We start from the raw sequence: 13413 nt of genomic DNA, 5'->3' as shown, positions 1-13413 counted from the left end.
TCAATTTGATGAGTAGATAAATAAATACTTATTAAATTAATACTTTTCTAATGTAAATTTGATGGAAAACTATTTTCTGCCATTCTCCATCTGAAATATCTAAAAATAATCAGACGATTGATTAGCAGTTCAACTAACCACCACTTTCACGCATGGGTGGCCAGGATTGTAGATCTTCTGCTCCTGCGAGCATTGCACGTTGTGGAGAAATGCTCTGTTTGTTGTGTTGCGTAAGAGGCGCTGCAGATTTAATTGACTCTGACAGTGGATTTGGAGGCCTGTGCAGTGTCACTTGATGACTTGGCAGATTCGGAACGCTGCATGAAAAGTAACCCGGGATTATCTCGTGACCACGTTCTAATCTGCCTGATTGTAATCTCCGTCCGTGGCAGCAGCTGGGAGAAGCGCGTTAAAAAGAGCACTGCGTTTTAAGTCATTCAGCTGATTATGAGAGGGAGGGCAGAATGAAAAAGCTCAAGCCTGTAACCCTTTATTTTAACCTCCACTACTACTATTTAACATTTAGGACATCTGTTAATAAATGCATCCCTCTTAGTCTCCAAATTCTGCAATTTCAAGCCAATTCTGCTGTTATTTATAGATTCCCAGCATCCTCTAGCTCTAGCTTGGGCTTGAAACTGCACAGAAATATACAAAGTTATCAGCCTTGTAAAAAAAAAAAAAAAGTGCAAAGTGTCTCTTGAACATTCACAGATGGTTCTGCCCCCTTTACATGGCCGCCATCATCTGAGACTCAACAGGAAAGCAAGCTGAATGCACAGACTGTAACCGGTTTGGCACATTTGTGTATACATACCAGCTGATGTAAGGTGTGTGTGTGTGTGTGTGTGTGTGAGGAGGAGAGGGAGAGCTAGCACGTGCGTATGACTAATGGGGATCATTTCAGCAACACCTGAGACTCCAGTCTTGGTGTGCGAGATGGAACGGAAATTGAACAGTTCACACATTCACCCACACTGATCTCCAGAAAAGCATCAGTATACCTGTTGTTTTTTCAACACGGAGGTTTTTCTTTAAATAGAATACTCTCTCATACAAAGGTGCAGGCCCTCACATGATGTAATGACGAGTAAATACCAGCTTCAAAGTCTGCCTGTAGTTCAAATCAATACCCGTGTAAGGAGGAAGAGGCGTCATTGCTCTGTGCTATCGTGTTAATCGTCTGTTTGATTAGTTTGCCAAATGATAACCTTTGGCACTACTAAACATCTGCGAGGCTTCACACAGATTTCACTCACACTGCACCTTCAATGCAGCTGAAGCACGCTGATATTATTTCATTAATTTATTTCTCTTGTCTGAAAATCTACAGCCGTATTTATTGTGCACATTTTGTCTATACGGGGCATCATTTCACATGTACGGGCACGTTTACTAGCTGTAAACTACTCTTCAGTTGCACGGAAGGTCGAGGTTCAGAGTGCAACTCTCACTTCCTGCCTTCTAATCCAAATGATCTTTATGGGTATGGCAGCAGTTACTGTACTGGAAAAAAAATATGCAGATGATGTTTTGACTTGTCACAGCTGGGAAAGTACAGGCCTCTCAGTTATGGCTGCATTCCACTTAGGGGAGGCCTTGCTGTGGTGCATTATGGATCACAGCTTACTGAGATACCTGAGGGTGAGCCAACATTAATATACCTGGTATGCACCAATCGGTGTGACAGGTGAAGGGAATGACATTAATAATCTTGTTGCAATGCATTTGTTCTGCTGGGTAATCTGGCCCTGGTATTCATGTAGATGTTTAGACATGTACCGCCTGCCTAAAGATCCTCGCTGACCAAGCACCCTCACCCCCATAGCAACGACACTCCCTTATGACAGCAGCCAACCCCAGCAGGACAATGCAGACTTCAACACCACAATGTGTTTTTTTCCGGTGTAAACAAATAAAACCTCAAACGTCAAATGTCTACCATGAGACAGGATAATCATGGGGGCTACATTAGCATTACAATAGCAGAACATAATGTGCTACATTAATATAATAATAATAATAATAATAATAATAATCGATGAAGAAGACATAAAAATATAAATTGGATCCACATACTGTTCTATTAGTATTAGCATAATATTTTTTTATTTATTATTTTTTAAATTTAATTTAATAATTAGGTTTTACGAATGCGAACGAGCTAAAAAACAAAAATGAATGAAAAATAACACAAGAATATTGAATATAAATACGAAGGCGAGATTTTAAAAAACACACAGCAACGTAACCACGGCGTACTACTGGCCAGCTTCCGCGTGTCTCGTGCTCACAAGTCTCTTGTACGTCCTCCGACTGAAGAGGCGTTGCTCTCGTTGCTCATTGTGCGACTACGGCGAGAGAAATTTCCGCTTCCTGCACCGACAAACGGCAGCAGCGAGCGCAGCGCACACCGAGCAGACACGAAGTTTAACGCGGGGGAGACCGGAGCCAGACGCGGCGGTGGGTGGTTTGGGATTTTGCCGCCTGCCTTTCGGGTACAGAGCCCGACCACTGCAATGTTTACACCGTCGGGCGGCGACTAGCACCCAACGGTTCAACTTTCCGCTCGCATCGCCTCTGCACCGCCGGGAGCCGGAAAATAAAGAAAGAAGAAGAAGAAGGCATACGGCGAGAAGAAGGACAACACACACGGAGAACGCAGACTACTACGGGTATTCCCCCCATTAGCTCCGTCTGAAAGCCCCGTCCAAGCCTCCGGGATGTCGGAGCGAGGAGGGCTCCCGCGGACTGGGGGCGTCCCTTCGCCGCACATGCAGCCCTCCAAGCCGGTCAGCATCACCTCCAACCGGCCGGTCCACATGAACCTGTACGCTACCTGGGAGGTGGACCGCTCCTCTCCCAGCTGTGTGCCGAGGTATGTAAAGCGACCACGGCCAAATAGCCGAGCAATGACTTATCATTTTTTTTTTTTGGGGTGTCGGATGTATTTTGGAAATGACCCAGTCTGTGTGTTTACACGGGGGGATTGCGTATAAGCCTCAGAAGAGGTGGCTCCTCAGAAAGCCTCGTTTGATAGGATTGTAGTTAGTATTGTGGACGCTCCAATCAAAAGCAGTAATTACCATTACGTTTGAGATATTAACCTGTGATCCACATCTGATCAGACCCCTTTCATCAATCACTTTTTTGTTGTCCACAGACCTCAGCCTGATCACCTCCTGAAATAATAATTACCCGGTAGCTTTTACTAACCAGTTGTTAAAGATGTACACAAGCAGTCGTGATGCTTGGTTACCCTAATGAGACTGTGTAGGTGCTGCTGCAGCCTTTTTCCCCGTCAGAAGGCGTCAGTTGGTGCCCACCTGATCAATGCAGACGCAAAAGATTGACGAGGCGCCGGGTCTCAGACCGACACCGCAATTGTGGAGGGGTAGGCTTGTATCCACATGTGTTACGGCGGTGACGCCGGGCACCGTGATGTATTGGCGGAGGGAAAACAGAGTGGCGACTTTACGAGCAGAAGTATCTCCTTTACGGCGAAACCATCAGCTCGTTTCCACTGACACGCCGGCGATTGATGCGAGCGGCGTAATGGAAACGTGCGTTTTCGCGTGGACAGTCCCTCAAGGTCACAGCGGCCGAGGCGCCTCATCCGCCCGGGTTCGGCCCCAAGCAAATCAGCGGGCTTCTTTGTTTTAAACGCTAAACAGGCAGCCTCTTTTGCTGGTATGTAATCATGAATGAGCTCCAGACAAATATTTACAGCGCTCTGGCCCCACGAGTTAAATTCAAGGTCAGAGGTTAAGTGGCTGTTGCCAAAGTATCGCTGGTGTCTTCCGACTACGGCTGAGCTCGTTATCGGAGAACCAGTGATCGATTCCGTAGTGGACACAAGAGAATTCGTAGCGTTAACTTTTGGCTGCCGACAGCTTACGTCGATCAGCTGCAATATTACTACTGACTAATCACTGGTCGGGGTAATAACACTGGTCGTCTGGTTATCATGATATCTGTCAGTGGGTGGGATGTATTACACAGCAAGTGGGTATTTCGTACTCAAAGTTGCATCTCCAGACCCGAAGCTCTTGTGCGGTGTTCCTGGTCTGCGGTGGTCTCTACAACACGTAGTATTTCCGATTTCGCCTGCTACCAAGGTGCACGGAGGAGGAAAAGGAACTCTGGAACGGGCAAGACACTTGGATTAAGCGGGACAACTTTATCAGAGCGACTTGTTGGGGCTCGTGGCCTCCATCAGGGTCGTCCCTGTGTTTCCATCTTGATCCTGACGAAGGCCACGAGCCACAACGCGTCGCGTCCCACTTACTACAAGTGCTGCTGGAGTCCTCTCTGCAGTGGTACCTGTCAAAGGTGGTCTAAGGAAGGAAAACAGATGCAGGTGGAGACTGAATTCTGGTCCAACAGACGAGCTACTGGGGCTGAAATTGCTGAATATTTTAATGCTGGTTCTGACGGAAAGGTGTCAGAACGCACAGTGCATCACAGTTTGTTGCATGTGAGGCTGTAAAGCTGCGGACAAAGGAAAGAGGTGGCTTGGTCTGATGAGTCATTTCTTTTTTCTTAAGCGTGATGATGTGTAGAGAAGTCAGCGCCAGTGTTTTGTTTTTCCAGGCAAAACATCACCTCATAATGAGATCACCGCCGATGGTTTTAATGCTGTGGTTGATCGGCGCGAAACCACTTCCAAATGATACGAAAAGGCTGTTTGAAAACGTGCTTGCATTACAACGTCTTTTCTATTTAAGGTGGGAGGATCTGCGTGATCCACATGTTTAGGTTACCGAAAGCAATTAGCGGGAATAAATCCTGCCGGTAAAAGCGCCTCGGTCATCATCGCACACCGCTCACATGCTGACATCTTAATGCTGCTTTCTGAAATGCTTCGGGGCTTTACTGGGTTAGAAGCAAAGCCTCGAGGGTATGTTTTGCTTCTTAGCTTTTGTGTGTGTGTGTTTGTGTGAGTGTGTGTGTGCGTGTTTGCGCGCAGTGAATACAGTCTATATTTCGGGGCCACGCTGTTTGAATAGAACATCCATTGTTATACCACCACTGTTTCATATCTTTCCTCCAGACCCCTCTACCTTTCTCGCGAGCTTATTACATTCCCTGTGTTTGCACTCTAAAATCCGTGGCCGGTGTTTGAAATATTTCTCAAAATTCGATTTTTTTTTCTTTTTTTTTGGGGGGGAGCTTTCTTCGGCAGCCGTCACGGTCCATCAGATACCGTCAATTTCACTGCAGTCGCAGCGACGCAGAGAGACTCGCAGAGCCAGGGAAAAAAAAGAAAAGAAAAGAAAAAAAAAGAAGCAAGGATGGAGTGAAACAGAGAATGAGAGCGGCAGATGAGAGGAGAAGCGGTGGCCCTGTCATCTGCATTTAGATGGGATTTCTCACAGAGGCAGGCGGCGGGGAAGGCTACGGATACAGTGCTGGCAGCTAATCTAAAAACTAGAAGAACATGCATGAGCCGCACACTGTGAAGCAGACCTGGTAACGTCTTGCAGCCAGCTGAGTGCGGCCTGTTTGCTCCTTGTTGACGTTCCTGTTGCTTAATCTCTGTTGCTGCAGTGAGGACCGAGAACCCCCCCCCTCCCCCTCCTCCTCCTCCTCCAGTCGAGGTGTTGTTGCTCTAACCTCTTCCTGTCGACACAAAATGCTGCTTGGTATGTTGTTTATGCAGCGCCGATGGTTGAATCTGCCCCTTCGCGGGCGCAAACGCGCGTTCGGCTGCTCGCCCCAACTCCTGATTCGCAGAGGAACCTGGAAAAAAAAGCTAAATATATCCACCCGTAATTGCGCGCTTTGTGGCGTTTTAGGTCGTATTCAGAAGGGAGTGACAGGAAATATCTGAGGGTGAGAGATGATATCAGTTGTTTGAGCAATGATGAGTCAAATTCGGCACTGCAACAGCCTTCGAGTGCGAGCGAATGCAACACAACACTGAATATTTGTTTTATTGGGCACAAAATCAGAGCCTGACAGCTCGACTCCCACTCGGGTCACGTCGGTGTTCAGCCCCCCCGACCTTCTATTCTTTCAGTCTTTCTATTCAGCGTGGAGTCGATGGTGATTCCTCTCTCTGCTGTCTCCTCCAGGCTCCTGCAGTGTCATCACATAAACGGGCGCTTGGCTCCGTCCCCCTACGCTCAGTTCATTTGTTCTCACCTTATCCTCGGGGGCAAGACTTTCATTTTCTGCCGGCAAACAATCCCACTGACGAGCGCCGCGGCCGCTCTGCCAGGCTCGACGCGTCCCCTCGCGCGTGTAGAGGCTGCGGCGAATGAAGGCTCTCAGGTGCATTCAGCGTTAGCTGTCAGGTGGCGGAATGCCGGCTGCGCCTGCCAGCGTTCGCGCCATAAATGGCGCGGATACCGGCATCCAGCACAGTTTAGTTAAGGTCTCTTTGTGTAGCTACGCTGCACCAGGTATTCCAGGAATGAGCCCTGTCGCAGGGCTCGTCTGCTCGCTTCGCTGAGGAAGGCCTTTTTGGAAAGCCGGAGGGAAACTCCTGGGACTCGGGCCCTTAGATGGATCCCGTGTCTTTGCGTGAGGCTCGGTGACCCCTCGAAATTAAAATATGTTGCTTTGCATGTAGGCCACTTCAGTTCAGATAGTTTTCAAATTAACAGTAAACCCTGGAATAAAATCTAGAGAGCATACCTAATAGACCTTCTGATTGATCTACTGACCACCAACTGGAAGGCTATTGGCCTTTGTCAAGTCCCCAATTCTTATGTGACTGTTGGTAGGTTGGGTAAACAATAGCAAGACCAGCAACACACCAACGAGGAGGCCAGCAAAGGGTCAGTAGTGCAGAGTAGACTTTTATTGGATTTCTGTCCTATTAGATATCACGTTACTCCTCACATTAATCTTGCAACCGCTGGTCAAATGGAAGGTTTCTCGAACGAGATCCTTTTCCAAGGAGTTAAACAGCTGCCCTGAGTACATATTATATAATTCACCATTTTGTGAAATATGCCCAAGAATCAGATGGGAACATTCCTGCTGCTCTCAAGGTGTTGATCTTTCCATTCAGCTTCATTTTTTTTTTTTTTTTTTGTTGCCAGAAATGTCGTCGAAGATCTAGATGACGGAAGATGTACTTTAGCCCAAATGCTGTCGTGTTTCTCTAGTTGTAGGACTTGGTCATGTGATCGGAAAAAAACCCTTTTTTTGGTTTTATGGCTCACCGCTCATTTACCGTCTGGGGAAATCGCAGGTTTTGGTTGCTTTCTTTGAAAACCTTCACCCCTCCACCTGCAAAAAAATGTCTGTGAACAAAGATTTTTGATTAGCCACGTACCATCGCAGTAATCTTCATCAGTCATAAGGGCACAAAAAAGTGCACTTTAATCGTCGGTAGCCCTGGAAATGTTCCCTTTCAAAATGTTTGTCGTCTATCAATTCTGTGGCGAGACGTCCAGAGCTGAATAAGTGAAAACGTCAGGATCGTGGCATTAAAAATAAATCCACTGCTCCGGTAATGAATACCGTTGGCGCGAGGATGCGTGGTGCGGTAATGCAGGATGTTCTGAATTATGCATCGCGCATTTGTTGGACTCCTTCGCTGTAATTGCCCCGCCGCACAATGGTGGGACGTCGCACGGCGTTCCTCGGGTGTCGCCGTTACATTATCCACCCTGCCCCCCGAAAAACACCGGCGGCTGAGCGCACACGAATGGAAAGGAGCGGAGAAGGCCGACGGGCTGTTGCATACATAGACACACACACACGGGCCCCGGTGGTAGCGTTCATTAAGAAGCTTCAGCTCTGCCACTTTGCCCTGGCGCTGCTCGTTCTGCCACGCAACCGAGTGACGGAGACGTCTGAACTTTCCTCGGCTTGGCTCGCCCCGTTGGAGATGGAGGGAGATCGAGTGTAAACCGGAGACCTCTTCCTTCTCGCTCAACTTTCCACCATCATTCTGCTTCAAATCTCAAAGAGACGATGGAAAAGATACCCGAGCGTCATTCTCTTCAGTGATCGTCCAGAGTCGTTTAAAAGACTCTGGAATGTATTTGTCCTAGTGTTATTCCAGCAGTGATACTGCAGATGAAATGACTAACCGGTGCAAACTGCTAAAATGTTTTTCCCAGCAGCCTTGAAGTCTTTAGAAAAAAGAAAAAAAAACCTGCAGTGAAACCTCTCACCCTGCTTTTAAAAGCCACTAACCCACTCAGAAGAATTTCAGTGGCACGTCGTGCTGCGCTGTGATTCCCTACAGTGGCGTAGATCCTCTTTTATAGACTTTGAGACAATTTGCGGTGTCTCCTTGAAAGCTTGAAAATGAGTCACAAGAAAAATATCAGTATAAGTATCACGCGTCAGAACCCGTGTTGGATGAACGCTGACGCCCGTTTGGCTCCGGCTCGAACTGGTTCTGTACTGAAAAACGTGTGAAGCCATATTTGCTTGAATAAAGAACAATGGAACAGTTGATTTTGACCAAAGCACTTTCGGGCTAACCCTCGCTGGAAAAGATTCCCTGAAGCTGTGGGTATGTCGTACCTCTGTACCCAGACATGTAACTATAAATTACATCCTCCTTCCGCCTAAACACCATCCGCTCGGACATCTCTCTCCGCGCATGAGTCGTTTGTTTCACAACTCGGAGAGTAAACCAACACACCTGACCTGCGGCGTAATCCTAGAACAGTCCCTTTGGTGTAGACTTTTCAGGGATCCGCTCCAGAGGTGTGAACCAAGCCCTGTCTATCTTAAAGCCGATACAATTGCTGTGGCTGTTTGAATATTTCAGGCCGCTGTTTTGTCACTGTTCGGTCTCTGGTTCCTTATCGAAGATGCTTCAAACGTTCGCTCGGGCGTCCTCCGTTTCCTCCTCGGCAGCGAAAGACTTTTCATCGCTTCTCGAAAACTCCTGAAGGTTAAACCGGGCTAACTAAACGCCGGTCTCGTGCGTCCTCTGCACCGCGGATCATTTTGACTGCCTTTTACTTTGCGTTTTGGAAGCCAGCTCGAGGAGCCGTTTGACAGAGACGGCACACGAACAGAAACCGTTTAGCTGGCGTCTGGTGTTTGTTTCTCTCTCATGAGCCTGAGAGCCAAAGGTGAGAATCGAATTTAAATTTGAATCCGAGGCTGTTCGCCTGCCGCTGCTCTTGCTGCTGCTGCTGCTGCTACAGCGTAGGGGCTGTGGTCGACGGGGCGATGAAACTGCTGTGGTCTGAGCAGGCCTCTGTTGCGGTGGCGAAGTGTTTTTGTGTGCTTTTTGAGAGCTGCACTGCTTGTGTCTTCTGGCAGCGATCCCCGCCGTGGACTCACAGACTCCCATCTGGCCGCCGCCGCCGCGCACGCACGACAAAGCTCCCATTTCTAAGGTGTTGTGACATCCATTCACGGACAATGTCACCGGCATATGTTTCGCTTTTATCGGATGTGTTATAAACAAGGACGCGGTTGCATAAAAGGACACACTGAGGGGGGAGTACAAATCACGCTGACAACGGGTCCGCGATCGCACACACACACACACACACACTACATCTGTTATGACTGAGAGAGTTTCTACGTAATCCCATTTTTGGCCTGTTGAAACTTGAACTGGTCGGAAAAATGATAGTCCGACAGTTAGGATTAAACCCCGACTGGATGCATACTTTGGTTTATTTATGTTTCCAAAGTGTCTTGGGAAGAAACTTTCTAGAAACTCTGTCTAGGACTTTGCAGGAGACAAATCGCTCCGTGATCACACGAACCCCAATCGAACGTAAAAGTCCGTGCAGCCGCTTGTGCCTCTGCGCTGCTACCTTATAATCTATAGCCATGCAAATAATGCGTGCGCACGCCTGTAATCCTCCCCGAGCTCAGGTTACACACTTTTCCCCTGGGTGATAACACAAGCTTGTAATGCACTTAACACAGATTGACCTTGACACAGTGGCTGAGTTAAAGCGTTGCTGCCAATAATTTATTGACGTTTCTTCAATTCGGCAACGGTTAGAGGGTTGCGCAATTCAGTTGACCGTTAATTTGTTCATTTGCCTTGGTAAAAAAGACAGTTTTTTCTACGTTTGGATCGAACCGGGCCAGCTGTTCGACCCTCCGTGCAAACTGTATGCTATGCTAAGCTAGGCTAAGTCGCCGCTGTCTGTAGGGTTCAGTGACAGAATGTATTCCCAAAAATACTGATCTATTCTTTCTAGGATTATTCCATAAAGTGATGCTAGCATGAATATGCTAATTGATGCTCACGCGTAGATAGGATGACTGTGATTGGGTATGAGCGGCTCTGATTGGTTGATTAGCAGCAGCCTAACATGACTACGAGTCTCCGGGGCAGCAGACATCGAGCCTCGATGACATCGCATCCATGCCAAACCGGATTAGTCGGTTGCTCTGTTCAATAATCTGTAATCACTTAAACGAAGGGTTAGTTGTGTTGTGTGTGTGCGCGCTTGTGTTATATATGTGTGTGTGTGGCAACAAAGAAAGGATTCTGCTGTAAGCGCCTGTACAGAGATCTAATCAGGGAAGCTTCGGTTTTCACCTTTTCAACCTACACATATCGACACCGACACAGAATAAGCGTGGTCGCAAAAAGGTGTTTTCTGCTTTCTCTCCGCACAACCGCTACGTTATCTTGCCTAATACACACACACACGCTGCAGGTCACATGCTCAGCAGGCTGCAGGCCGAGGCTGCGAAGAGGACAGAAGTCAGCCCCGTACTCTGGATAACAAAGTGCAAACAAGCAAAAACACAGTTAGCAAGCTTACCACCAGAGATGACATGGGCTCAACGTGTGCTACCCTCAGTTTTTCAGACACGCGTTCTTTCTGTTGTTGTGAATCTATGTAACAGCCTTAGAGTTGCTGTACTAAAATAAAGGTATGTGTGTAAAGGTTGCCCTGCTCGGGGAGTAGCGGGCCTCGGTTTGTCCTTGCCTGTGGCTGTGGGAAGTAGAGCAAGACAGAAGGAGATGGGCAGAGAGGGGCAGTGAATTATGTAGAGGGACAGAGGGAAGGCATGCGGAAAAAAAGGAACAAAGGAGCTAAAGGAAAGTGTTTTTTTTTTTTTTTTTTTAAACATGCAAGACACCATCAGTGTGTTTCTTGTATTTTTTGCGATGTGGGAAGTAAAGCGTGTTCACGCAATCACATTACGGAACCTCACATCCCCTTTAGAGAGCAAAGGAGGTAAGCTTAGAAGTTTTAGGGTTATTAGGGTTGTGGTTAGGGTTGGAGCAAAGATAATGTTCCACTTAGAGGCCTGCGGAAAAGACACTTGTAGGTTATAGATGCAGTTTTTAGACAAGCAGTGTTCTCCATCTATCTTTAGTTGGGAAGTCTAAAAAGGTGTAAATGTTCTCGGAATAACCCGTCGCATCCTTTTCTGGGTAGTGGTTGTCGTACATTAGCCACGTCCACCCTGCATAAAAAGACAGCCAATGAATGATGTAGTGAGGTCTGTTGTTCAAGGTGGAGTCTGAAGCTACCGTTACGTACGGAGTAACAGCATCAGGTTAGTCTTTTTGTTTTTCATAGTAGACCAGAGTACATCCTACACTGGTTCACCAGCAGTGGTTATTTGCCAAAGTGACGAAGATGCTTACAACATGTAGGATTTTGTCTGACCCATAGACCCATGTAAAAATATTAGGGATGCATGATAACTTTTTTTGAAACCGATACCAATAACCGATAACTTTCTGCTTCCAAAGGCCGATACCGATAACCGATAACATACCTGGAGATAGGAAAGACTAATAAACAAACAGTTTTGACTCTTAAAATGAAGATATTTATTTTTTCAGATGAAAAAATTAGCAAGTAAACATGTGCTAAAAGATCAAGGTCAAACAAAACTATTTGATATTTCAAATGAACATCACCAAATAAAGGCCTCTACACCTGAAATACTTTGCATCAGGTTTAAAAGTAAATGAAGTGAAAAAGTGTATTCCATAAGTTCTAAAAAATAAATAATGCACTGACACAAGTTAGAATCAAACATGTCTTTGCTAGTTCTGTGCTATTTCTCCCTCCCTGTGGTGTTTTCTTTTAACATTTATTGCACTCAGCCAGCGAACTATCATCCTCGGAAACTTTAAAAAATTCCCACACTACTGCTTTCGCCTTGTATATTTACAAATGTTTGCGCATTGTGATGCATTCATGTGGTGATGGAAATTCTCCTTTCCCTGTTTGCGAGTGGTTTCCTCGACCTTTTTATGTTCATGCTTCTATGATTTATGTGCATCAGTAAAACACTGAGGATAAGACATTGATATCAGTCACCTACTACCAAAATTCTGACGGGTTCTTTTCCGACATTAGGGAGTGATGCATTTTTTCAGTCAGAAGGCTGTGGTCCAATTATAGTAACGCCACTTGAACGCAGAATTCACTGCAGGCCGTGCTTGGTCTCATGTAGGAGAGGGAGCACCTGATTTAAACGACGACTCACACAGCAGACAAAATATATATTATATGTTATCGGGCCGATGAGTCATGATATCAGACTTATCGGAAGGATGTCATTTCCTTATCGTTTGCATGTTCTCCCTGTGTCAGCGTGGGTTCTCTCCGGGTACTCCGGCTTCCTCCCACCTCCAGAGACATGCTCGTTAGGCTGATTGGTGACTCTAAATTGACCCTAGGTGTGAGTGTGAATGGTTGATGGTTGTCTCAGTGTTAGCCCTGTGAATAGGCTGGCGTCCTGTCCAGGGTTGTACCCCTCCTCTCGCCCGATGCCAGCTGTGATAGGCTCCAGCAACTCCACGTGATCCTAGTGAGGATTAAGCGGTAGGAAGATGAGATGAGATGAGAAATGCTTCTCAAAAGTGAAGCCAAAGCAAGTAGAGCTCCCCCTGGTGACTGGCCGCCGTATAGGTCATAGCTCCACCCCCTCAATGTTAGTGGATGGAACCATGCCAAACGCTCCATAAAGTGGTGCATTTCCCTGAAACTGGTGGAGGTAGGCTCCACTCTTGGACCGCACTGATCAGACTCTGGCTCCAAACTCACATGATGGCACCGCCTGTATCCCAGAGAAAATAGCTTCAGTTTGGCCAATGCACAGAAGTGGGGACATGCCAGACATATTGATATACAGTCTGTGGACTGACCCTTTGGTTCCCTGTGAAGAACAAAAAAAGGTCCTGATACTCCAAATAAAAAAATAATTTCTGCCTTCAGAGAGAGGATCAGAGTCTAGAGCAGAAATTATCAACAAGCACAGACACAAATTAGTATTGTTTGTGTTGTAGCAGCATCGTGTGCACAAGTTGACAGTGTTTGTGTAATTAAATCAGTGCCGGAAGAGGAAGCCTGCAGGTTTTGGGGCATTAGATTACAGATGCGTCTCTGCGTTTGTGATAGTATCCGTCAAAGAAACACATTTGCAGCAATAATCAGGAAGTACAGAACAAGCAACTAATCTGAGTGTTTCATACTTGGTACAGTATTA

The 13413-nt window shown here is 46.7% G+C and overlaps 1 protein-coding gene across 4 annotated transcripts in view; it reads left to right on the top strand.

Moving 5' to 3' along the window:
• Nucleotides 1-2300: 2300 nt before the first annotated feature.
• The window catches only part of LOC125006736 (phosphofurin acidic cluster sorting protein 1), a 65043-nt gene continuing 53930 nt past the window's right edge, over nt 2301-13413 (top strand). For 2 of the 4 annotated variants that reach the window (XM_047583087.1, XM_047583060.1), the window contains exon 1: nt 2302-2878. In XM_047583087.1, the coding sequence (XP_047439043.1) occupies nt 2724-2878 (155 nt within the window). In that variant the 5' untranslated portion in view covers nt 2302-2723. Of the gene's footprint in view, nt 2879-13413 lie in introns of all 4 variants that reach the window. The other 2 variants (XM_047583069.1, XM_047583079.1) reach the window with 2 other exon arrangements.

Source organism: Mugil cephalus, chromosome 1 (assembly GCF_022458985.1).
Source record: "Mugil cephalus isolate CIBA_MC_2020 chromosome 1, CIBA_Mcephalus_1.1, whole genome shotgun sequence".
Taxonomy (NCBI): Eukaryota; Metazoa; Chordata; class Actinopteri; order Mugiliformes; family Mugilidae; genus Mugil; species Mugil cephalus.
The sequence above is the reverse complement of the archived record's forward strand: the minus strand, read 5'-3'. Positions and strand labels throughout refer to the sequence as shown.